At 42.6% G+C, this 27,211-nt stretch overlaps 1 protein-coding gene and 1 long non-coding RNA gene across 2 annotated transcripts in view; both read left to right on the forward strand.

Annotated features, from left to right (window-relative positions):
• The first annotated feature begins 1,341 nt into the window (after positions 1 to 1,341).
• Positions 1,342 to 27,211, forward strand: part of KCMF1 (potassium channel modulatory factor 1) — a 73,762-nt gene continuing 47,892 nt past the window's right edge. The window contains exon 1 of the mRNA XM_028514482.2: positions 1,342 to 1,687. Coding sequence (XP_028370283.1) covers positions 1,672 to 1,687 — 16 coding nt within the window. The 5' untranslated portion in view covers positions 1,342 to 1,671. The remainder of the gene's footprint in view (positions 1,688 to 27,211) is intronic.
• Positions 2,727 to 4,772, forward strand: LOC118501146. Its single transcript, XR_004903750.1, has 2 exons — positions 2,727 to 2,886; positions 4,582 to 4,772. It is a non-coding gene; the product is annotated as an uncharacterized LOC118501146 (long non-coding RNA).

Below are 27,211 nucleotides of genomic sequence, written 5' to 3' on the forward strand. Positions count from 1 at the left end.
TTTAATGAAATATGGTAACAAACTGTTTTTGGTGTGTCCTGGGTTAGAGAGTTGATAAACATTTTAGTACTTAATCCTCCAAATATCTACCTGTTAATATTATCATTAATGTTATTATCTGCGACCATGTACATTTTAAAGAAGGGGAAGTCGAGGCACAGGAGGCTAAGTCATCTGGCCCGGGTCCCACAGCTAGTTGGCGGACATCAAGAGCAATCCTAAAGCAAACAGCACCTTACGATCCGATTTCAGTACATGTACCCTAGGGACACGGTTTTATGAAGGAAAAAAAGGGGGGGGGACAATTTCAAATATGAAAGGATAAATTAAAAGTCACCAGGAGGACACACAGGCTCAGAAAGGCTACACAGAGAGTATCAGAACCAGAACCCCAAGGCCGATGAGTCTTGACCCCAAACACAATCTGCCCTCCACCTCCACCGAGCACCCTGCCCACCGCCCGGGTGTAGGGGGCGGTAGAAATATGTGGAATGCCTGGAAACAAAGTTGACAAGGAAGAGTGTAAAAATGTAACAGAGAAATAACGGAAAACGAGTTCTCCGGCAGGAACACGCACACACACACGCGCACACACACACGCGCGCACACACACACACACACACACACACGAACTCCCCCAAGAGTCTTCAAAGCAGAGCCCTCGCGACCGGCCCGGCGGGGAAGCGCACCCCGCGCGGGGCCCGCCTGCAGCCCCGCGGCGGCGCCGACTCTTCGGCGCGGCGGCCCCCGAGCAGGCGGCCCCGAAGCCCCGCGGCCGAGCGGCCGCCCCCGGTTCCCCCCGCGCCCGCCCGCGATTGCGAGTCGCCGGAGGAGCGGCCCCGCCGCCGGCAGAGGCTGGCCGCTTCTCCGCGGTGCGGGACCGGCACGAAGGGAGGCGAGCACGTGGCCCCGGACGGCCCTTCCGCGGGTCCGAGGCCGCCGCTCGCCGCCCGCAGCCATGCTCCGGAGGGCGCGGCCCCTCGCGGGCCCGGGGCGCCGTCGGGAAGCGCCCGACCCGCCGCCCGGCCGCTGGAGCAGCGGGCGGCCGGGTAGGCGGGCGGCCCCGGTCGCGCGGGTGCGGGGGGCGGCGGGCGACAGAGGCCAGGCTCGAGCGCCCGACAGCGACCCGCCGGAGGACACCGGCCAGCGCCGCCGCCGCCGCGCCGCCTCCGCCGCGCCCTCCGGCCGCGGGGCCTCCGGGCAGCTGGGCCCGGCGCGGGCCGCGAGAGGCGGGGCCGGCGTGCGGGCGGCGGAAGGAGGCGGAGGAGGAGGAAGAGGAGGAGGAGGCGGCGGCCGGGAGCCGGGGAGAGGGCGGGGGGGGGGCGGGCCGGGGAAGGGGAGGAGCGGGATTTCAGGAGCGCGGCGCCGCAGCCGGGAGCCGGCGGGCCCGAGAGTGACCGAGTCACGGCGGCGCCGGCGGAGCCGCGGCGTCGGACCCGCCTCCTGGAGGAGCTCAGCCCCGGCCAGGCCCGGCCCCCGTCCCGCCCCGCGCCGCCTCCCCGCCGCCGCCGCCGCCGCCGCCGCGGGAGCGCTCTCCTGCCCACCCCGCCCCCGCGGCCGAGCCCGGGAGTCGAGTGGGATCGGCCGGACGGCGCGGGCAGCGCCGGGACCCCGCGGGGGACACTGCAGCCGGAGCCCGGGAGGGGCCGCGCCGCCGCCGTCTGAACTAGGATGTCCCGACATGAAGGTGAGAGCAGCCCCCGCCCCCACCGCCCGGGCCGCGGCCTCCCCCTCCCGGGCCCGGAGCCGCGGAGGGCGGCCCGGAGGCGGCGGAGACGGCGGCCGGCCCGAGCCGCCCCGAAACGCCGGGCCCGGGAGCGAGCGGGGGTCGGCGGAGAGCCGCGGCGCCGCCGATGCAGCCGCGGCCCTGAGCCGGGCCTGGTGCCGGAGGCGGGGCGGCCGGCGGCCGAGGGTTTGCACTGTCATGGGGGGGGGAGGGGAGGCGGCGGGGCCCGTTACCGGCGGGACCCGGGCCCTGGGGGCCGGCTGGTACCGGCCGCCGCGGGGCCCGCCCGGCCGATCCCGGGGCCGCGGGCCCCGCCGCGGCCTAGCGCGCCCGCCACCCCGGAAGGGCCCGGCGCGGACGCCGAGCGGGGCCGCGGGCGGAGGCAGGAGACCGAGGAGCCGGCCCGGGGTCGGCGGGCGCGTCCGGCGGCCCGGAGAGGGCGGCGAGTGGCCCTGCCCGCGGGGGCCGCGGGGAGGCGGGCGGACCCGGCGGCCGGGACACGGAAGCGCCCTCCGCCCGGCCTCGCGGCTAGGCCGCGGCGCGTCCCGGGGCTCGGGTAGACAAGTTCCCGGGGCGGGTCCGGCCGGGCCGCGGCGAGCACACTCCCCGCTCCGTCGCCGGGCGGAGTGGTCTCGCTCCCGGCAGCCTCGGGCCCCTCCGCGGGCGCGCACCGCCGCCCGCCCGGGTTTTGGGAAACGACCGCGGCGAGGTCTCGTTACCGGTCGGGGGCCGCTTGGGACTTGCTTTTTGGGATTTAACGACATGATTGCGGTCCGGTAGCGAGTAAATAGGCAGCTCTAGCCCAGTCCCAGGGCACAAAGAGAGAAATGTCCAGGGCCGATGGATAGGCGTGGAGCTGGTAAAAAAAAATAAGTTAACTTCAGTTTACTGCCATATGGTTCAGAAAAGGGGGAGGGGGTTGTGTTTTCTTTGTTTCACTTTCACAGGTCTTCAAATAAAAAGTATTAAGAAACTTGGCGAAAACTTTATTATGGTAAGGTTAATGCAAGGTTGTAGAAATGGCTCGAAAGTATTGTGTACTCTTGATTTTAAAATCTTGTGTAGGTGATGTAGGAGTGGAGAAAGTTTAGTGAGTCAGATTAGTTTGTACTTCACACGGGTCGGAAAGATATAGGGAATACAGGCTTTAGAATTTTGAGGTGGAAAAACTCAGATTAAAATGATATTCCGAGCAAGTTTCACAATTTGCATTACTAATTGCAGTGTTGAAATTGACTCAGAATATATTGTGTTCAATGTTCAAGGATTCTGTGTTTTGAAAGTCACAAAATGAATTGGAAATACAATGTACTCTCTTCACTTACAGTGTACAGCTATGGAGATTTTGAAGTAATAATGTATTTAGGTAGGAATATTGTTTTGAAACAATACCTAATTTTACATTTTTTTTTTTGCTTGGTGGAAATATATTCCCTATCTCTAATTTAAAAGAAATTGTGATTAAAGTCCTAATCAAATTTTAATTTGGGCTATTAAACTTTATTCTAGACTGTAGTTGTGTATCCATTGACCTCCTGCAAGACAGAATTAACATTAACAATGGCTGCAAGCTGCCTTACTCAGAAGAACCGGGAGAGTTAAAATTACAGTATCATAGCAATGGAAGAAAAGGTGTTTGAGACTCATTCTCTTTGCTTCAAGAAAACATCCAGATCCAGACTGTATTCTAAATGCATGGTATCCTAGAAGATTCCTTTATCCCTGTAATCTTTTAGAACAGTGATATTCAACTGGTGTGCAGCAATAATTTTTAAAACACACAGTACCTGACTATTTAGTCAGGGGCACTGACCTCTCTTCCCTTAGATTGTCGAATTAAAAATGACAACAGCTAACACAACTATAGCTATCTGGTGTGAATGAATCAAAATTATACCTTTTTTTTTGTCAGATTGACAAAACAGCAATATTTTTTGGTGTATGCAGAATTTTAGTAATTTATGTGTGCTATGAGATGAAAAAGGTTGAAAATCGTTGTTTTAGAATAATTAAAATCCTGCAGTGCCAGTATTCTTGGATGTAACAAATTCTGTAATCTAAGTCCACTTTCCTCTACTTGGTCCTGTGGAATGGCATGTGGCTTTGAAACTTAACATTACTTTTTAGTTACTTTAATATTACTGAACTTTAGGGCATCAGTAGCACAGCTTTGTGGTAACTTACATAATGCCAGATGTTTCTGAAAAAGGAATATTCCTATAATACATCAGTTGAAGACTGGTAGTACAATATTTGACAAGTGATTATCTTTTAAGGGTCTCATTGAGGGCCTAAGGCAGGAATGACCATATCATTAAGAATCACATTTAATTCATTAGATGTTTTGTCTAATATTAGTTAGGGCCTTGGTTATTTTTATTAGCAGGAATTAAACCTATCAACAAACACATAATTTGACACCCTCACTATTCTAGTTCTTTCTTCATCTTTTTCTCCTTTGGGCCAACTAATCCCATTTCATTTAGCATTTCTTTAGTGAGTTTCATCTGTCCACCATCAAATTCTCTGTCGTTCCTGTTTCCTTTCAGTAGTGTGACTCAGAACTTGATGTGATAGTCTAGTGAGAGATCTGAACTGTGCAAGTACAGTATTGTACTTGCATTGCGCTTCCTTTTCAGTGCCTTCTGTGTGCATGTAATTTGTTACTTTGTCTTTGCTCCCATCCTAATGAGTTGCATGTATTATGTGTATGTAATGATGTAACTTTAGATGACACAGCTCCAAGCTGGACATTTACCAAGCTCTGTAAGTATTGTGTACTCTTGATTTTAAAATCCTGTATAGGTAATTAATGTATAAGGAGAGAAAGTTTAGTGAGTGCTTAGAATTTTGAGGTTACGTAGCTCAGAGTCTCTCTACCTTGTGAAGCAGTGGACTGCTTCTGAGAAAGGAGATGCAGCCAGGAGCATAGAGAATGTTTAAACTCATGGTCAACATACTTCTGTAAAGGGGCGAGGCAGTAAATATTGTTGCTTGGTAAGTTATGAGGTCAGCTCTACCATTATAGTGTAAAAGCAGTTATAGACAACATGTAAATGAATGAGTACAACCATGTTCCAATTAAAACTTTATTTATAGACACTAACATTCGAATTTCATATAATTTTCATGTGTCATGAAATGTGCCTCCTAGGTTTACCATTTAGAAATGTAAAAGCCATGCTTAGCCTGCAGAGTCTACAAACACACAATGTGGCTGAATGTGGCCCTCTTTGGCCCAGGGCTTTAATTTATTTGCTTTCACTTGCTCTGGACTAGAGCTTTAGAGAGTTGATGGAAATGGAATTGTTGGGAGTCCAGAAAGGTCCAACTTTGTGTGGTATTAATGAGTCCATAGACTAAGCCAGTTCTATACCTCAGTTTCCAGCAGCACCATGTAGATTGGGACAGAAGTAATTGTTTCCAAGGGTGGGAACCAGGCTTCCCACCTTTCCAGAATCTGAGTGGGAATGGCAGCGCTCTACATTGTCTCCTGCTTGCCCAGTATGACCTTCCCAGACTAGTGCACGGTCACTTCATGTTCACCATGCTAATACCATGGTACACATAGTGAAACCAGTTACTTTGTATTTTAATTTCGAGAGTACTTTTTAATGTTTTATTAAACGTTAAATGTTAAATATTTCTTTTTTAAAAAGATTTTATTTAGTTAGTTTTAGAGACAGTGGAGGGAGGGTGAAAGAAAGGGAGAGAAACATCGACTGGTTGCCTCTTGCACGCCCCCAACTGGGGACCTGGCCCTTAACCCAGGCATGTACCCTGACTGGGAATTGAACCTGTGACTTTTTGGTTTCTAGGCTGATGCTCAATCCACTGAGCCACACTAGCCAGGGCTACCTACTTTCTTTTAAATACTTTAAAAATGTTATTCAGAGCTCAAAAACCATTTTATAGCTTTGCAGATTTTAATAAAACACATCAAATTACTCAGTGCTTATTAGCTAAAATAAAGTTATGAATGTTCTTGCTTGAGTTGGAACCTAATTGACTACCTAGAGTTAGGAATACATTAATTGCCTTAAATCATTCAGCCTTTTTTCAGTTGCTGTTATGAATTAGGCACATGTTAAGTACTAAGGAATATGAAGATAAATAAATGAGACATAGCTCCTTACCTTAACTATAGCTTCTACAGCATAATGTTAAATATGCCATCAGGGAGAGGGATAAACAAATTAATGACAATAATTACCAACTTTTTTCCTAGTAATTCTGCCCAGTTTAAGAGGGAATCTATTGTAATTTCTAACACTTTTTTCTTAAGGGTCTTCTTAACTTTTTATGGACTGCTCTTAATTTTGAGTAAAATTATTTGAGATTTCAAATAGAGCCCTTTTCTTTACCTAATTTATGTTTTCCCTAGCTGTTTGAAGATTTTCATATGTAAAAATGATAGGGAATAAATGGACAGGTAATCATATTGTTTTGTTATTCTCAGAAGTATCTGAACTGTTTGTTTTCAACATTTAAAGTACATGAGTAGGCCGGCCATTAATCTAGTTTTTGAAAGTTGTACCATTTTTTGAAATTGTACCACTCTTCTGTTAGTAGATTAAATTTTCTTCTTTCTAAAAATTCTGCCTGACACTAAAAACACACATACAAACAATCCCAGAGTGAATTGCAATGATTTTGCTTTCAGGATTTGGGGATTGCAAAAACAAGATTGGTAATTAGCATGTGATTTTAATGTGGTGACTTTTGCCTTCCTGTAGCAAAATAAATTAACTCCTACTGAAAAAGATCTTGACAGTGTCGGGCAGTTTATTTGACTTTAACTGTGATCTATTAAAAGATTATGACATTCTTAGACTTTTTCATTTTCAATAAATGAGTTCTATTTATCTTGATTTTCAATAAGAAAGATAAGAATGTAAACATTTTAATTTCTGGGGTCTTTGATTTCATAATTTCTTATGAAGTTGATTTTGAAGCCCCTTTTTCCCATATTGATATTCGTGTTTAAGTTAATATAATAAGATGAACTTTGGTCTTATTTATTTATTAAAGATACTGTTTATTTATTTTTAGAGGGAAGGGAAGGGAAGGAGAAAGAGAGGGAAAGAAATGGAGATGTGTGAGAGAAACATCGATGGGCTGCTTCTCACAAGGCCCCAACCAGGGACCTGGCCTGGAATCTAACCATCAAACTTTTGGTTCATAGGCCGGTGTTCAACCCACTGAGCCACACCAGGGCAAAGTTGACTGTTTTTTAAATTGGAGATTTAATTTTGAAGGAATTCCTTTTACTTTTAGATTCTTGAGATGTATCAGCAGCAAACTTGTCTAAATATTGAAAATTTTTTTACAGTAGAAACTTATGAAACTTGTGATGTGAAATGACCAAATGAATTCCTTCATATTAGGTTTACAGTATTTGAAAAAAGAAACCCATGCATTTATGAATCATAATTTTCAAAATGTCAGCTTTATAACATCTACTAATACATTTGCTGAGGTTTGGTGTTATTTTTTTTAACGAGAGGTTTCAAAAGTTGTTTTTAGTGAAGGTTAAGGCATCATTGGATCCTACAAGATAGTGTGTTTTATTGCATAATACTGCTTTTGGATTATTGGCATGAATATGGACTCAAAGGAAACATTTCCTATAATTCATATTCATAAAAGTAGAATGCTGTTCATAATTAAAATCTTTGTTTATAAAAGATATTACTTTCAGTGTTGTGCTGGGGCCACAATGTTTTTTATTTCCTTAAAATGATGAAGTATAGTTTTGTTTTTTCCACTCACTGAAGTCAGTAATTAAAGTTGAAGAAAGAACCCCTTAAGAGGTATACCAATCATGGCATTTTAAAAATACAACTTTAAAAATATTACCCATGTCCTGATTCATGTGGAAAATAAAGAGATAAAGCAGACAGTTTTCTAAGGGAACAAACTACCTATTACCTAGATTCTGTGGTTAAGAGAAAAAGTAGTGAAGAAAAGAAGGTGTTCCTGGGATGGTGAGGACAAGAGGCAGAGGAAAGTTAGGCAAGGTGGACATGAAACTTGGAAGTAATCTGTAGCCACAGAAAGTCAGAAACAAACCAGCTCTCATGCGTCATGAAACATCCTAGCAGCTGGGTACCAGAAGATGAAAACTCAGCATCCTGTGAAACTAACGAGATGAATTTCCTATTAAAAGCAACTTCCGTGGTGCCATACCTACTACTACCTGTCTCAGGCTCTCCCAGTATATTTTTTAATTGTGTTTTTTGTTGTCTTTTTGAATAGTTACAAAGCAGAGTGTGGGTCCACCCAGTCCATGTACTTGGTCAGTTTTTCTCTTCTGTGGCCACTGCCCCAGCTAGCAGTCTGGCAGACTTTAGCCAGTGGCCATAAGGGGTGTCGGGGAGAAAGTATGGATGACTCCCGCAAGTCTAGCACTGCTGGTAGAAAAAGCCAGCTGAAGTCACAAGAGTGGGTTAGTCTAGTCACCTTCAGCTAGGAAGGACAGACAGTAGTGGGTAAAGCCTCTTGATATTATGACTAATTGTGTTTGCACATTATCTTATGCTGAATTGTGTGAGGGGTTTTCCTCTCTTGATAGTACTCAGTGCCAGGTCATGAACTTCAACATTTTCCAGAGTAAGAGAATTTTCCTTAGAAGAGTCACTTTAGAGCACTAACTTGATACATTGACTATTAAAACAGTCACAGGCATACTCGAGTATAATTCACTTTTTAATTTTGACTCTCTCGTATCATCCTTCTAAGGCTGTCACCCTCCCCTCCAACAGAGCAAAAAAAGTAAAGGATTAGTCTGATGGCACTCCTGCCTTATTCTCCAAGCATTTTTTATGCTATAATTGTTTACTTGTCTGTCTGCCTCCCCTACGAGCTACCTGAGGGGTAGGTATAGTGTTACACTTACCTTTATACCCTACCACCTATCATAGTTCTGACCTTTGGGAGGTCCACTGAATTTGTGGGTGATTGTTAGAGACGAGACTAGAAAATGCTCCTCATGTTTTATCTGGGGAAGCCAGTTAAGAGGGAGGGAAATTGTGGGAAAGAAGACTCGGGCGTATCATAAAAGTAAGAGGAGATGAATAAACTACACAGAGCAGAAATAAGGGAGTTGGCTCCTGGGGGAATAGCCTGGGACTAGACTCGGGGCACTGTTTTGTTCTATCTACCCCTAGCTCTGGTTTCACATTAACTGGCTGTTCCGTCCTGCATTTTAATTTGTACTATGTGTGTGAGTTTTCTGGTTCATTCAGTCATTCATTCAGCGAATATTTATGGACTACGTACTTGAGTACCACTCACAGTCATCTCCAGAGCTTGCCACAAGTTGTTGACGCTGCTGCAGGATGATAACATTCAGAGTGTTTGAAACACATGTTTGGGAATTAAATGCTTTCCTGTCGCATGGGCTGTGGCTCCTCTCCAGTGTGCTAGAATTAGTCCTTAAAATTTATATTCTATGATAGGGTAATTAAATTATGTGAGTATTATAATCTTTTGGCAATATTTGCAACCTCCTCCTTTTTTAAAAGCTTGTTTTCATTTTAAGTTTCACAATTACCTCTAATTCTCCCCAGCAGTACATTTCTTTCCTTAACGATATTGTCCTTAGACTGTGGGAGTCTCAACACACGTCTATCTGGGTGTGTGAAAATATGTTCAGATAGGTCTTCCTCATAGGTTTGCAGAGAGAAAAGAGCTCAAGGGATTAAATGTTTAATTTTTCTATTCAGTATTGTTTTTTGCAAAGTTTTAATGGTTATATGGCAGCCGTTGGAGTACTAGACCCTACGTCTGTTATTCTTTTTCAGCCAGTGTCAGTATTCTCCTTTGGTGTCCTCTGTGGTTGTAGGGGTTAGCCAGTACAAACCAGTGAGCAGCTTTCTAACTTCATAGTTAAGGATGTTGAGGTAAAAAGGGCAGGGATTACAGGGATTGTTACAGACATGTCCCATCTCTTCTGTAAGAATGAAATAACATGCTGGGAGCTGGGGGTGGGGGGGTTCAGGGAACCAGGTAGTTTTTGTAATTAGAGATCTTATTCTCAGTGTTAGGAACACTGCTAGGGATTCTGATACATTTAATTGCAATTTGAAATGAATGTTACATGTGCAGTGTGTTTGTATAGCTTTAGATATGTACATGCAGAGTGGTTACAGAGGTGGAACTAATCTTCCCTCCCCTGGCAAGTGTGCTGATTACAACATCAAGTGGCAGTGGATGAGCACTGTACTTGTGTTGTTCCTACATTAGGCCAAGATCAAGGATCTTCACTGCATGTCAGAAATACTACATATCTTCAAGTTCATTCATTGCTCCATAACATTTTCTGCAAGCTTTTTAGAAATCACCCAAAGGAGGAGGTGATAGCAAATATATTTGCAGATGGGTAGGCTATCACTTTCCAATAGAAATCTAGTGCCAGCCACATGTAATTTTAATTCTCTGGTGGCCACAGTAACAACTAAGGTATAATTAATTTTAATAATTTAACCCAGTATAGCCAAAATAACATTTTTACATGTAATCAACATAAACTTGTTAATGAGATATTTTTATATTCCTTTTCCTTACAAAGTTGTAAGATTTTGAAATATATTTTACATTTAGCACATTTTAATTCAGATGCTAAATTTTCGCCAAAAATACTTTTATTTCTTTTCAATTACAGCTGACATTCAATATTACATTAGTTCAGGTTATAGCATAGTGGTTAAACATTTGTATAATTTATGAAGTGATTCCCCAGATAAATTGAGTACCCCCCTGGCACCATAGTTATTACAGTATTATTTACTGTATTCCTTATGCCATATTTTACATCCCCATGACTGCTTTGTAACTGCCAATTTGTACTTCTTAATCCCTTCATCATTTTCACCCAGCCCTGAAACCACCACCACCCGCACCCCAACCCTAGAAACCATCAGTTTGTTCTCTATAACTGTGTTTCTGTTTTGCTTGTTCATTTGTTTAGTTTTTTTACATTCCATATATAAGCGAAATCATACACTATTTTGTCTTTCTCCATCTGACTTATCTCACTGAGCATAATACCCTGTAGGTCCATCCATGTTGTTGCAAATGGTAATATCATTTTTTATGGCTGAGTAATATTCCATTGCATATATGCACAACATCTTGTTATTTAATCATTTCACCAGAAATGCTTAATCTTAGCTGAAATCATCTTTAGACTTGTGCACTTGGGGTCTGCTAAATCATCGTTGACTATATGGTATCTCTTTTGTAGATATATTTTGATGCAGTATTGCCATCTACTTAAACGGTCTGTTAACTGTGAATTTCTGCTTCTTGAATTTCTCTCTCTCTTTTTTAAAGATTTTATTTATTTATTTTTAGGGGAGGGAGGGAGGAAGGGAGAGAGACAGAGAGACAGAGACATCAATGTGCAGTTGCTGGAGGCCGTGGCCTGCAACCCAGGCATGTGCCCTGACTGGGAATTGAACCTGCGACACTTTGGTTCACAGCCCGCACTCAATCCACTGAGCTATGCCAGCCAGGACTGAATTTCTCTTTTAAGAACTTAAATTTTGCCTTACTTTTTTCACCTGAAAATTATTTTTTAACCTACTTTATTTATATATCATTATAACAGACACACACTTTAGAAACAGCTACAAATGAACATAAATTCTAATCACTGTGAGCTGTTCAGATTGGAGGAGTAAGTAATGGCTTCAATTAATTTTTGTTTTAAGATTTTATTTACTTTTTAGAGAGGGGGGAAGGGAGGAAGAGAAACATGAATGTGTGAAGTGCAAGAGAAACATGAATTGGTTGCCTCTCACATGCCCATAAGCAGGGACCTGCTCTGCAACCCAGGCTTCACTAGGTACCTCCACTGGAAACTGAACCAGCTACCTTTTGGTTTACAGGCTGGCACTCAATCCACTGAGCCACACCAGCCAGGGCCAGGGTAATTTGATTGTGAGTTAGGGGGTTGTTTTAAAGTCCCGTGCATTTACAAATATAGAACTTTAAAAAATTGTTGTAAGTTTTATTATGGGTAGAGGATAGGTATGGATTCTATCTGGTAGTGGTAGACTTATCATCATTTTGGTAATTCATTGTAGGTGTATTTCTTTTTTTTCTCCTTTTTAAGCTAAAGTAGCATAAGAAATGTATTGTATACATGTTGCATTCAGCCACAGCTGACAACAGAGCTAGTCCAGAGTCACAGGTCCAGGGGAGAGGACCAAGAGAAACTGTTTTTTATATGAGCAAGGTAGTTGGTGGTGGTGATGAGAAGGTGGATGTTCTAGAAGCATTGTGAAGTTCTAGACAGCAAGCATGCTGTCCAACAATTGGTCCAGTGTCCTTGGCCTCTGGCTTTCCTGACTTTTGCTCCTGTGGCTTCTACCAGTGCACAAGCCAGCAGTTTACTTGGACCTCTGCCTCACACCTTTCTTCTTTTGTTTGTGCATTCATTTCTTCCTCCACTTGGCTTTCAAGACAGGTTTCTTTAAAAAATGGTGCTAAGGCTTAGAAAGTTGTAGGTGTATTTGATTGTAATGAGACTGGATCTCCAGTATCCATCTAGAAAACATTCTTGGCATCTAACAATAGAAAGCCAGGTGGTTATGGTTCTTAAAGTAACTTTAAGGAAATTGATTATGGAGGTAATACTCTGCCTACTATCAAAGTTAGCCACCCACTGGTGATTTCTCTTTGACCTGTTTGGTTTTTTGTGTTAGCCAGTTAAAACTAGATGTGCAAGTGAAAATGGAGTGTTTGAAAGACAAGCTGTAAAAAATCAAAGACCTTGTGTTTTTTTGTGCTCATTTTACTGAAGCAGTGGTTCTGCTGTAGGCTGTTTTATGGTTCTGTTCTTTTTCAGTCCCCCGATCACTGGAACCTCAGGAATTTGTGGCTCTTTTGTTTTTTTTAATAGTATAAAGATGTTAGTACTATAGTGTTCAGGTGCTCTCATCCTGTGGTTCTCAAAGTGTAGTACAGTACCAGAAGTGTCAGCATCACTTGGGCACTTGCCGGAAAGACAGATTCTTGGACCATACCCTAGACCTGCTGAATTGGAACTTCTGGGAGTGGAGCCCAGCAGTCGTGTGTTTTAACAAGCTCCTACTAGGTCCCAGTTGTGACCAGAGGCATGTATGTGTGAGATGGTCACTTCTGTTGACAGTAGCACACAGTGATTGTTGGACCATCTTTCACAGTGTGATACTAACCAAATGGAAACGGAGCTGCTGACCTTGGCCTCATTTTTCTTGAATACCATGTTATTTGCATCTGTGGAGGTGGAAGAAGAATGTACCTCCCACCTCCAGACTAATACTATTTATTTACATGATACATATTTAGCAAAAGTGTACTTGAGGATGGAGAAGATTCCTGTCCCTGTGACACTCTTATTAGAAGGAATATAACACAAGTATATAGCCTATGGGTCAAACCCAGCCAGTAAAGATCTTATTAGTTTAGTTATGTATTTGTTTGTTTGTTTGTTTGTTTTTAGAGAGGGGGAGGGAGAAAGACAGGAAGAGAAACATCAATGTGTGGTCCCCAACTGGGGACCTGGCCTGCAGCCCATGCATGTGTCCTGACTGGGAATCAGACCAGCAATCCTTTGGTTTTTGGGCCAGCGCTCAGTCCACTGAGCCGCACCAGCCGGGGCACCTACCTGTTTTTACACATAAAGTTTTATTACAGCACAGTCACATCTGCTCATTTACATATTGTCTAAGCTGCTTTTGTGCTACATTGGCAGAGTTGAGTACTTGGGACAGAAAGCTGAAAGTATTTAGTACCTGGATCTTTACAGAAAAAGTTTATGGATCCCTGGGATAGACCATAAAAGAATAAATATGCAAAAGCATATTAGGAGGTGACAGGTGTTAGAAAAAAACATACAGCAGGTTAAGGGTCTAGAGAGTTGGTGGCCTACTGTAGATGTGGTGGCCAGGGAGTCCCCTTCTGAAGATGGGACATTGGAAGGGAAGGGTATTTAGAGGAAGGATATGGCTGAGTGTACACCACGTGCTGAGGTCCTGAAACTTGGAATGTTCTAGGAATAGCAACAAGGCCACTGTGGCTGGAGGGAAGTGACTGAGGGTGAAAGCGGTAGGAAATGAGGTTGGCACAGCTGGGGCTGGACCCTGCATCCCTTTGTATTGTAGGCTGCAGTGAGGGCTGTGTTTAAGTGCACGTGCTTTGAGAAAAATTTAAAAGCCCTTCTGTAGAGGTTTTTTGCTGAACAAATGGAAGAGGCTGGAAACTACATACCAAGTGTTGTAGCATATTCCACCATCTCTAAGACATATTCCTTTACAGTTTCCCCTACATTCATTACTCTTTTAAGCTTTGTCTCCCTCAGCCTCTGTGTACTATCTATATTTTATTTAGCTGAATTTTCTCGGAGTGTGTGCAGTTTGGTGAAGAGTAAATAACTTACTGGTTTGAATGTAAAACCCTGGAGCCTAGAAATTGGGTCATCCACATTAGCAGCTTTCAAACTTTAAAAAAAGCATATAACACATAGTAAAAAATGTATTTGATATTATGATCCAATAGTTAAATACATATGCAATGCAATAAGAGTTTTATAAAACAGTACTCATCTTTACTACGAGAGATGTGTTCTGTTTTGTTAGAAACAAAAACACTGGTTGTGACATACTGGATTGATTTCTCATTCTGTTCGTGGGTTGTGCCTGGCTGTTTGAAAGACACTGGCCTAGGCTGTATAATCCTCAACTTGGAGTCCTTATGTACAAGGTATTGGGATAGGTACTGTGAGAAAGTAGAAAGCTCTAATAATTTTTCCTCCTAGGAGGGCATATGGGAAGATCAAACCATAAAATAAACTGGCTGTAGTGTGACTGGAGCAATAAGTATCAAATCAGTAACTACAAGTTCCATAGTGTTGGCAAGTGGAATACAGTGTTTTTTGGGTGTCAGAGAAGGGATTTCGAAAAAGGTGTTATTTAAACTCAAGACTTGAAGAAATTCTGTATTTTTATAACAAGAGTCGGGGGCAGGGGCATGCACCAAGGAGACAGTAGTAGGAGATAAAGGGCAGTGCTAAGAAAACAGGAGGTGTGTTGGAGTAAGGTGGATAGGACAACACTGAGGGCACCAGAGTGTCTGGAACAGGAGACTCCTGTGTATTGGTGGCGGGATTGAGGTATTAGAAGGTTTGGTGGACTAACCTATGATTCTAAGGGGAAAGTGGAACCGGGACTCTTTGTTCTGACTTGTAGTTCAGTGCTAGAAGTCGGTTTTTCCTTCTGTAAAAGAAGGATCCTAATGCCTGTTTCACCTGTGTGACAGTGAAGTGTCTGTGCTTGTAAGAATGTTTTCTAAGTTAAGCACTGCATAAATGTAAGGTGATAGTATTTTTAACATGGGAGATACAATAGAAAGGAGGATTGGAGCAAAGTAGATAGGAATTTTGATGACCACACTAAAGGCAATTTTTGCCCTTACCATACAGATTTTGGGGTAGAAGAGAGAGGGTACTGCACCACAGGTTTTAAACAAAAAAGGTCATGATGAAAAATGGCACATTTTAGGAAAATTAGTGTCAGAGTGTGGGGCAGAGATTAGTGCCTATGGCAGGAAGACCAGTTAGAGGCTTTTTTGGTGAAATAAACTTGAAGTTAAGAGGATCTGAATTAGTAAATGGTAGTAGGAACAAAAAAAAAGAAGAAGAGGAGAGAGAGATGAATTAAGGTCTCATTGTGAGAGAGCAAGGACTAATGTATAATTTCAAGACAAACTAGCCAGAGTGCTAGAACGACAGGCTCTTCTAGTAATTAGGGAAGATAGGAGGGGAGAGATGGGGGAAGTACTTTTCAGCTTTTAAGATTTTGAATGTAAGGTGAAGGCCATTGGGTAGGAATCAGGAATTGTGAAATGCTACTGGGGCTCAGTGAGGGGAGAGAGATCTTCGCTAACGATAAGAATTTTATAGTCCCCTACACTGAAGCCCGCGATTGCTAGATTTCTAAGGAAGAAAGAGCATCTACAGAAGGGAGGATCATCAGGTTGCTAAGAGGAGAACCATGATTATGATGTGACTTGGAAGCCACAAAGGCCCTAACAGCACTTGTCATGAAGGTGTTGACTTAACTGCTTTAGGTGTGGGCTTCTTTGAATAGGGATGGAAGGTAGATGAAGATGTGGGAAAATGAGAAACTAATATTAACCAAGCTTTTGCTATATTAATAGTAATATTTGTTGACTGCTTACTGTCTGCCAGGCATGGTGTTCAGTATTTTCTATGTACCAATTCTTTTGATTCTCACAACAGCCTTTTCAGATACATATTATTATCTTAGTTTTGCAGATGAGGAAATTGATGCACTGGAAGTTCAGTACCTTACCCAGCATCACACAGTCTGTGACACAGCTGGAATTCAAATCCAGGCCTGGGCTCTCAACATGAAGCTGTACTCTGTACCAAGCACTTTGTAGACTGGTTCCTACAGCAAGGACCTCAGTTAAAAGGCTTAGTAAAGTTTCAGGACAACCCAGCAAGATTTTTTAACCCATTTTGTAAATTAAGGAATCGAGTCTCAGAGGTTAGGTAATTTGTCCTTGATCACAAAGATAGTAAGTGGTAAAGCCAGGATTTGGTCAGATTCTGTCAGAAACCAAAGCCCATATTCATTTATATTTCATGCAAAGGTCAGCACACTTTTTCTGTGCAGAGCTACATAGCAACCCTGGCTTTGTGTGCCATATGGTCTCGATGGCAGCTACTCTGCTCTGCTGTCGTGGCACGAAAGCAACCATGAGACTAAACGTGCGCAGGGGAGCATGGCTATGGTCCAATGGATCTTTGTTTATGGACACTGAAATTTGAATTACATATAATTTTCAGGCATCACTGAATATTGCTCTTTAAAATTTTCTTTTCCAAACATTTAAAAATGTGAAAAGTATTCTTAGCTAACAGGCTATACAAAAACAGGTGATAGGCCATGGTTTGCTGATCTCTGCCTTAATCCATTCATTTAATGAATATGTATTGAATACCTTCTCTCTGTGGAGAGTTTGAGTCGGAGACTGGGGACAAAACCCTCTTAAGATGAGATAGGCAATTGAAGTAAGAACTATAATAAATTGACATTTATAAGGTCCAGTGAAAGAATAGATATGGGAGCCTTCTCAGTTTTAGGGATGAATTCATGAAGGCCTCCCAACAGAAGCCATGCATTTGAGCTGGGACTTGATAGATTGCCAGGTAGGTGGTATGGGGGAGGATATCCCATGGGGAGACATGAACAAAAACAGTGTCCTTTGAGGGGGAATCATGAGAAATTTGGCATTACTGGAGCAAAAAGAGGAGTTAATGCCAGGAGAAAAACCTTGTCAAGGTGGTACAGTGATGGGGATGAGTTTTTGGGAAATTTTAAACCAGGAATTGGATTTTTGTGCTCCAGAAAGATATACTCTGGAGGATGGATTCATAGGGAGCCGGGGCGGTGGGGGGGGGGTGGACCACAAGGTAAGTGACCACAAGATAAGAAAACTGCTTTAGTGGGTGCAAATAGGAGACCTATTTAGTGATTGATTAGACAGAGGGATTGAGGAAGAAGGGAATGCCTAGGAAATCTGGGGGTTTGGCTTCATTGGTTGGTCAGTGCCTTTCATCAAGATGTTTTCTAGAGCAGAGAACCATGCTTTGAGGGGGAGGATAGGAAACAGGGAAAAGAGAAGTGACTTCCCATTTTTAACATGTTGGGTTTGAGGTACCCGTGGGACATCCAGGTAGAGCTGTCCAGCGGCAGTTGAACATGTTGGTCTAGAATTCAGGAGAAGGAGAACTGGGCTAAGATAAATCTATAGTAGTAGAGTTGATTGCTCGGTGGTGGTGAGAACATCAATTGAGAAGAGGAGATTAATCATTAAGTACTTGGGAACACTTGACATTTAAAGGAGCAGGAGGCTGACTGAATGGAAATAGCCTAGAGAGTAGAAGGAGAACCAAGAGAGAATATCGGCATTGAAACTTAGGAAGGTGATTTGCCAAAAGGGGGATATGGTCAGTTTTGCTGGAGAAAGGTCAAGAAGATATGGAATGAAGTGTTCATTGACTGGGCTATTGGAATAAGGAAGGTTGTGAGACTTAATGAGCATTTCCAAAGGAGTGGGCTAGAACCCAGATTGCCGGGTATTAAATCCTGAATGAATTTGAGAGATTGAAAACACTACCTACAGATTTAGCTGAGAAGGGAAGGAGATATCGACAGCTAAGATATCTCTAGCACTTAATTCAGGGTTTGGCAGGTACTAGAGACTGGGAAGATTCATTCATTCAACAAATACTGTGCCAGGCACTGTTGTTGGAATTGGGGATCGACTAATGAAAAAGAGTAAGAGGAAGTTCTTACTGTGGAGCTTAGATTTTAGTGTAGGGGAGGGGGACACAGAAAAGAAACATAATATAATTTTGGTTAGTGATAATATTTTGAAGAAAATAAAACAGGGAATAAGGACTGAATGATAGAAATGAATTAGTGGTCTCTGGTTATTTTTAAGAGAGTGATCGGGAAGACCTTGCAAAGGAGATGACTCCTCAAGCAGAGACTTCAAGTATAAAAGGCCTGGGGTGAGAATAAAGTAGGTTGTTTGAGGAATAGGGTGCTTGGAGCTGATGAGGCAAAGAGGAGAAATAGAGAAGACGAAGTAGGGAAAGACCGAGTCCAGATCAAATGGAGCGATACAGGCCATGGTGAGGCCTTCTGAGTGTAGCGCTAATAGGACTTGATGGTATAGTGCAGGTGAAAGCAAGTGGGTGAGAAGATGATCCTTTGCTGAGGTGGGGATGGCAGGAGGAGGGCATGTAGAGAGCGGAGGTCAGGATACGTTTCAGACGTGAGAGGTTGGAGATGTCTGTCAGATGTTCCAGTGGAGCTGTGTAAGCTGTTTGGGTGAATAAACTGGAGATCAGGCCAGGAGGGTGCACTGTAGGAATTAGGTTATTTTGGCAGCTGGATAATGAATTAGGTCCCCCCCCCCCACCCCCCAGTTCTTTTCTCTCCAAAAAATATCCAGAGGAAGATAGAATAATAGACCTTTAGGTCCAGAAGGAAATCAGCCTTCTTCATTTTTTCCAAATAAAACTGCAGTCTAGAAGGGCTGCTGAGTACCGTTATTTGAGATCAGTGTCAGGACTAGAATGCAGATCCCATGACTTTTACTCCAGCCTGTTTTCTCTTGTACATGCCCCTGGGATGAAATGACCCCAGACTTGCAAGCTCAAGTTTTTTCTGAGGTGCTGAATAGTTGATTTTGAGAATGGGACTTTGGAGCCACACTCCCTGACTTCAAATCCCAGCTTGCTCACTCACTAACTATAACCTCTCATAAATTGTTTATCTCTTTTGCATCATTTCATGAAATGGACAAATGCTTAGTAATCTCAGGGTTGTTGTATGTGGTAGTTATTATAGAAAACTTGAGAATAATGCCTGGCATATAGTTTGAGCCATCTCAATTGTTCTCATCTTGTATATAGAGAACAGCTGTTTACCATGCTTCTTAAATTCGTTGCATATAATTTGAGTGCTAACAATCCTTATATAAAATATGGTCCTTGTCCTCAAGGAATTTGCATTCTAATAAGGAAGTTAAAAATATAGGAGATACTAAAAGGCTTACATACTTAAAATGATAGGTCACTGAAAGCTATGAATAGTCTCTTCCTTCTCTGACACTTCATGAATTGAACATTCAGATGACAGCAGGGGCCCTGAGAAGGGATTTGTGGAAGGGCCTTGCTGGATAGAGTAGGAGTATATGGGCATTCCAGACCAGTGGAGTGGGCAGAAGTCGGTAGGTAGTAGTAAGATGGCCAAGCCAGGAAAACACAACGTAGCGTTTGAGAACAGGGAAAAGAACAGTTCTGCTAAGGACAGAAACCCATGAAAGGTAACAGAGATTAGGATCCATGGGGGATATAGCAACACCAAGCTTACTTTTTGGTAGGGCCCCTGAACTGGTATATCAAAGTGTTGTTATAAACAGTGTCTTTCCTTCGTTAGGGTGTATCAGACAAAGACTGTTGAGGTCCTGATGGAAAGGAAAAATGTATTGAGAATGATGATGTAAGAAAAACTCATTGATTGGGTAGCTTAGAGAGTGTTGATCCACAGGTTAGTTGTAACCTGAAGTAAAAAGAGGCCTAAGGAGATGATTCTATAACTCTTCTTTTCTAAGATTTTTAAAAGAAGATTTTTTTAAATATATTTTATTGATTATGCTATTACAGTTGTCCCATTTCCCCCCTTCTCTCCCCTCCACCCTGTACCCCCCTCCCACCCACATTTCCCCCTTTAGTTCATGTCCATGTGTCATACTTACGAGTTCTTTAGTTTCTACATTTCCCGTACTATTCTTGCCCTCCCCCTATCTATTTTCAACCTACATTCTATGCTACTTATTCTCTATACCTTTTCCCCCTCTCTCCTCCTCCCACCCCCCTGCTGCTAACCCTCCATGTGCCCTCCATTTCTGTGGTTCTGTTCCTGTTCTAATTGTTTACTTCGTTTCTTTTGGTTTTGCTTTAGGTGTGGTTGTTAATATTTGTGAGTTTGCTGTCCTTTTACTATACATGTCTTTTCTTTATCTTTTCTTAGATAAGTCCCTTTAGCATTTCATAAAATAAGGGCTTGGTGATGATGAACTCCTTTAACTTGACCTTATCTGAGAAGCACTTTATCTGCCCTTCCATTCTAAATGAGAGCTTTGCTGGATAGAGCAATCTGGGATGTAGGTCCTTGTCTTTCATGACTTGGAATATTTCTTTCCAGCCCCTTCTTGCCTGTAAGGTCTCTTTGGAGAAATCAGCTGACAGTCTGATGGGAACTCCTTTGTAGGTGACTGTCCCCTTACCTCTTGCTGCTTCTAGGATTCTCTTCTTCGTTTTTACCTTGGCTAATGTAATTATGATGTGCCTTGGTGTGTTTCTTCTTGGGTCCAACTTCTTTGGGGCTCTCTGAGCTTCTTGGATTTCTTGGAGGACTGTTCCCTTGCCAGATTGGGGAAGTTCTCCTTTACTATTTGTTCAAATACGTGCTCAATTTGTTGCTTTTCCCCTTCCGATTCTGGTACCCCTATAATTCGGATATTGGAACGTTTAAAGGTGTCTTGGATGCTCTTAATCTTTTCCTCAATTTTTTGAATTCTTATTTCATCATGCTTTCCTGCTTGGTTGATTCTATCTTCCTTCTGGTCCACTGTATTGTTTTGAGACTCAGATTCCTTCCTTTCACTATTGGCTCTCCTCCGAGTGTCCTCCTGCATCTGTTTTATGGTAATCTGCATTCTTTCATCTAAATTTCGTCCAAAATCAACCAGTTCCGTGAGCTTTCTGATCACCAGTGTTTTGAACTGCGCATCTGATAGATTGGCTAATTCTTGGTCGCTCAAAAGGATGAGTCCTGGGGGACTGATCTGCTCTGTTGAAAACATATTTTTTTTTTCCACTGTCTCTCCTTTTTTTTTTCTGGTCTGGTTGCTCTTGTTACGGTGGGGGGCAGAGCCTTAGGTGCTCACCGGGGCTGGGCCCCCCAGTTGCTAGATTGTGACGTTATATGTGGGGGCGGGGCGGGAGAAAACAATGGCGGTAGTTCCGTTCTCCTGGACTCAGACCCTTGTCTGGGCTTCCGGGCCGCGAGTTCTGCCCTGGTCCACAATCGCTGCCCCTCTGGGTCTGCCAGCCACAGCTTGCGTACTCAGGGATCACCGCTGCCTTCTTGCACCGCCCCCGATGACTTTTGCGCTGATTTCGCGCCAAACCTTCCCCCGACCTCCGTGCGCCCCCGACCCAAGCCAGCCCCACGCCCGCCTGGCTCATCTTCTCCTACCAGTCCAGCTGAACGCGTCTACTTCTACTTCTTGGCTGTCCGACTTCCATTCAGATAAATCCTCTGCCGGATCTGGGTGTTATTCTGATAGTAAATTATTGTTGTAAATTATTGGTTTTCTAATCTTGGTTGTGCAAGGAGATACAGTGCGTCCACCTATTCCTCCATCTTGCCGGAAGTCCCAAAAGAAGATTTTAAAAATTATTTTAGAGAGAGGAAAAAGGGAGAAAGAAAGGACAGAAACATAGATCGGTTTGCCTCTCACTCACCCCGAAGTGGGGACCTGGCCCACAATGCAGACATGTGCTCCAACCAGGAATGGAACCAGCCACTTTTTGGTTCTGGGGCTGAAGCTCAGCCCATTGAACTGCACCAGCCAGGGTTGTTCTAAGATATTTTTAAAAATTGAGATTAACGCAGTTACTGGTATTCTCCCCATTCTTTTACCCATTTTTAACACATCAGTAGTTTGCCATTTCTATATCAATTTTATGACCCTTTCCATTTTGGGGTTTGAATATTTTAGAGCAAATTCCAGACTTCCATATCATTTTGCCCACAAATATTTCAGTGTTTGTCTCTAGTTGATGAAGATGCATGTGTGTGTCTGTCTAGGAATTCACAGTATTATTATCACACTTCACAAACTTAACACTCATTTTTATTGTTACACTAATACCTAGTTGGTGTTCAGTTTCCTATTTGTTTCAAAAATGTCTTATTAAAGTTAGGTTGTTAAAATCAGGATCCAACAAGGTCCACACATTACATTTGGTTGGTATGTCCTTTAAAATCTCTTAATTTATGACAGCCCTCCCCCTTTTAAAATTAAGTTTACTTGTTGAACATTTCTTCAATAGTATTTCCCACATTCTGGCTTGAAGTTTTATGATGTCATTTTATTATTTTTTATATATATTTTATTCATTATGCTATTACAGTTATCCCATTTTTTCCTCTCCTTTATTCCCCTCTGCCCTACACCTCCCTCCACCAGCATTACCCTCCCCCTTAGTTCATGTCCATGGGTCATACATATAAGTTCTTTGGCTTCTCCATTTCCTATACTTATTCTTAACCTCCCTCTGTCTATTTTGTACCTACAATTTATGCTCCTTGTTCCCCGTACCTTTTCCCCCCATTCTCACCCCTCCCTCTCCTCACTGACAACCCTCCATGTGATCTTCATTTCTGTGATACTGTTCATGTCCTAGTTGTTGCTTAGTTTGTTTTTGTTTTTGTTTTAGGTTCAGTTGTTGATAGCTGTGAGTTTGTTTCCATTTTACTTTGCATAGTTTTTTATCTTCTTCAGTTTCTTAGATAAGTCCCTTTAACATTTCATATAGTAAGGGCTTGGTGATGATGAACTACTTTAACTTCACCTTATTAAGAAGCACTTTAGCCCTTCCATTCTAAATGATAGCTTTGCTTGGATGGAGGTCTTTGTCTTTCATGACTTGGAATACTTCTTTCCAGCCCCTTCTTGCCTGCAAGGTTTCTTTTCAGAAATCAGCTGACAGTCTTATGGGAACTCCTTTGTAGGTAACTGTCCCCTTTTGTCTTGCTGCTTTTAAGATTCTCCCCTTATATTTCATCTTGGGTAATGTAATTATGATGTGCCTTGGTGTGTGCTTCCTTGAGTCCAACTTCTTTGGGACTCTCTGAGCTTCCTGAACCTCCTAGAAGTCTACTTCCTTCACCAGATTGGGGAAGTTCTCCTCCATTATTTGTTCAAATAAGTTTTCAATTTCTTGCTGCTGTTCTCCTTCTGGCACCCCTGCGCTTCAGATGTTGGAACGTTTAAAGTTGTCCTGGAGGTTTCTAAGCCTCTCCTCATTTTTTTGAATTCTTGTTTCTTCATTCTGTTCTGATTGCATATTTATTTCTTCCTTCTACTCCAGATTGTTGATTTGAGTCCTGGTTTCCTTCCTTTCACTGTTGGTTCCCTGTATATTTTTCTTTATTTCACTTTGTATAGCCTTCACTTTTCCCACTATTTTGCAACCATACTCAACCATTTCTGTGAGCATTCTGATTACCAGTGTTTCACATCTCATAGGTTGGCTATCTCCTCCTTACTTAGTTTGGTTTTTGGAGCTTTGATCTGTTTTCATTTGGGCCTTTTTTTTTTTTTTTTAATCTGTGCACCTCTTATGTTGTAAAGGGCAGAGCCTTAGTTATTCACCAGGGTGGGGCAGGTTGTGGCCCTCTCTGTGGGAGAGGGGTCCAAGAGGGAACACTGCCACTTCCTCGGCTGTCGGCCGGTTTTCAGTCACTTCCCCTGCTTCCCACAAGCAGATTGGGCCCTTCTCATGCTAACTCCTATGTGGATGGGTTTGTGTACGTTCCAGGATCCTATTGGTCTCTCCAGTGAGTGCTCCTGTGAGACTAGGAGTTACTACGGTCAGCCACAGATTTTTATAGCCAGAGGTTTTGAGGCTTGCTTTTCCTGCACTGGAACCCTGGGTTGTGTGGTTTGTCTTGCTTCCCAGTTGTTCCCCCCAGTTTATTGGCACACAAATGTGGGACCACTTGTCTGCCTGCTGCTGCCTTGCTCACCCATCCTCCTGCTACCACCTTGCCATGCATCTCCTCTGCCCCTGCTGCCCATCTCCACCCCTCCTGCCAGCCTGGATGAATGTTTCTTCTTTAACTCCTTGGTTGTCAGACTTCCATACAGTTGGATATTCTGGTAGCTCTGGTTATTTTTTGTTCTTAAATTTGTTTTCCTTTTTTTTGGTTGGGCAAGGAGGTACAGTGTGTCTACCTACACCTCCATCTTGGTCAGAAGTGATATTTCAATATACCCTTTCATTCCCCATATTTCTTTTAAGTGGTATTCAGATGTTTGTTTTGGTAAGAATTTTGATAATGCTGCTTTACTATCATATTGAGAGGCCCATAATGCGTGGTTGTCTCAGGATTCAGATGTCAGCTTGTCCTTCCTTGGTGGTCACTGATTGTAGCTGCCTAGATCTGTTGTTTCATAGTGGTTGCGAGATGTTGATTTTCCAACTGTTATCATTTTTCCTATGTTTATTCATTGGAATTTTATTTTGTAAAGAACTCTTATCCATATACTTTAACAAAATCACTATAATACTCTAACATAAAGGAAAAGGAAACAAAAATGAACTAATGTATAATAAAATAATGTGCCATTAGATGTAAATGATCAGACGTAATTATTACATTAGAAGAAATAAGGAAGAAGTTAGATGCTTGTACCTATATACAGAATCACTATGAATTTGAGTGACAGCTTGAAGTGCAGATCCATAACAGATGTGTTTTGTTGATGATTCAGATACCTTAAGCATTATTGCCTTCAATGCTGTTTCTTTTTGAACAACTGATGGTGTCAAGTTTTAAATTAAACAGTTTACCCAGACAGTTGTATTACTATCTGGGTAAATTGTTTAAATTGTGATTTCAGTGTATGTTAACATGGAAAACTACCTATATGTAAAATTGAGTTACCGTTTAATTTCAAGTAATTACAAGCAGGTTTTTCTGTTGGGACATTGAGAAGTCATGGGAAAGGTGGGATACTTCTTCATTATGTAATATTGTCAATCACACTGCAAATTTCTAGAATCCCTGGCTTTGACCTCCAAATGCCACAGTGATACCTGTTGTTATAACCAAATTTTCAAAATTCCCTCTCAGAAGAAATATCACCCTTTACTAGTCAAATGAATATATTAAGACAGGAAATCAAATAATCAGTATAAATAAACATTTAAAAATAGGAGCTAAAAACATTTCTTTTTGCTAATATTACTTGACATCTAGAAAACCTAAGAGACTCTAAAAGTTAAATTTATGAGATAATTTAGTAAATGTCTATATACCTAGGAGGGAGATTTGCTGGGTCATAAGTGTGTAGCTTCATTTTCATTTAAATTTTCTTCACACGCTCGCTTTTTTCCCTCAGAGAATTGCATGTTTCTTTCTGTTTCCTTTCTTAACATTTTTTTATATCATAGGGCTTTTTTCCCAGTGACACATGCTGGGTAATGATATCTTGGCTTCTCCAAAAGATTTTGTTTTGTTTTTAAAGATTTTTATTTTATTTTTTAATAATTTTTAAAGGATTTTATTTCTTTTTAGAGAGGGGTGAAGGGACAAAGACAGGGAAACATCAATGTGTGGTTGCCTCTCAAGCATCCCCTGCTGGAGACCTGTCCCACAACCTGGGCATGTGCCCTGAGGGGGAATTAACCGGTGACTGTTTTGGTTCCTAGGCCGGCACTCAATTTACTGAGCCACACCAGCCAGGGCAGATTTTATTTACTTTTAGAGGGAGGGGGAGAGGGGAAAGAGAAGGTGAGAAATACTGATGTGAGAGAGAAACATTGATAGGTTGCCTCTGATGCACGTCCCGACCTAGGACCGAACCGCAACCCAGGCATGTGCCCTTACCAGCGACTTTTTGTTTTGTGGTTTGCAGGACGATACCCAACCCACTGAGCCACACCAGTCAGGGCCCCAGCATACGTTTTAAACTTTATATAGGATGGGCTCTGGCCCGGCAGCTCAGTTGGAGCATCATCTTTGATACTCTCAGGTTACCGGTTTGATCCTGACAGGGCACATACAGGAATCAGCCAATGAATGCATAAATAAGTGGAACAACAAATCAGTGTTTCTCTCTCTCTTTCTCCCTCTGTTCCTCTCTCTCCTCTAAAATCAATAAATAAAATACATATATGGTGACCTTGATGTGAATTTTTTTGGTGTCAATAAAACTTAAAAAGAACCTTCTTTCATAAGCTCTTAAATAATGAATGTTTGGAAATAAATATTCAGAGGAGTCTCTCCTTTTCGAAAGTTACAGCTATAAAAGCAGTCTTATACAGGTATGCTGTACTGAAAATTCAGCTACTGCAAACAGCTTTGTCAGTATTTTGTGAAAGGCTCAACAGCCTTTTTTTATAAAGTTCTAAATGAAGCAAAACAATTGTTTCTTAACTTATGGGATAAAGATATACCTGGAAAGTAAGTCTTCACTAAAGCTGAAAAATACATTTTATGTTTATGGGAAAATGGAGTTTGGTAGTATGCCTAAACAATTTAAAAAAAAAGTTTTGCATTTCCTAATTGAATGTCTGGTGGGAGATTTAGAATATCTTGTTGTGATAGTGGACAGTTCTTTATTGCATTTCCAGATGCCTAACAACTTTGGCACCTTTCCCCAGTCAATGACAGTAGAGCCCCCAGTCATTGTGAGACCCTCCACCAAAAAGTACCCCCAGCAGAGTCCCCCCCCCCAAAAAAAAAAAACTCCCAGGGAGTGGTACCTCACAGCCGAACCATCATAACTAAACTAATTTAATTGGATCATGACCTATAATTTGAAAAGACTTTGGGGGGGGTTTCCCTTAAAACCAATAGAAGAATCATTTGCAACATTATTGCAAATATAAGATTGTTACTTTCGTAGTTTTGATGAATCTGCTTGGGTTAGCTTTGTTCTTCATATTCCGACTCCAAGATTAGTGGCCTTACCAAATTCATTTGTCCTCCAATTTAGATGGCACTAGTGTCCCATGAAATGTGCAGAAATCCTTTCAAAGGCATGTTTCAGTCTGTCAAATCTCTGAACACAACCCATGCATTGGTAGAGTGCCCA

This window comes from Phyllostomus discolor, chromosome 6 (assembly GCF_004126475.2).
Source record: "Phyllostomus discolor isolate MPI-MPIP mPhyDis1 chromosome 6, mPhyDis1.pri.v3, whole genome shotgun sequence".
NCBI classification, from domain to species: Eukaryota; Metazoa; Chordata; class Mammalia; order Chiroptera; family Phyllostomidae; genus Phyllostomus; species Phyllostomus discolor.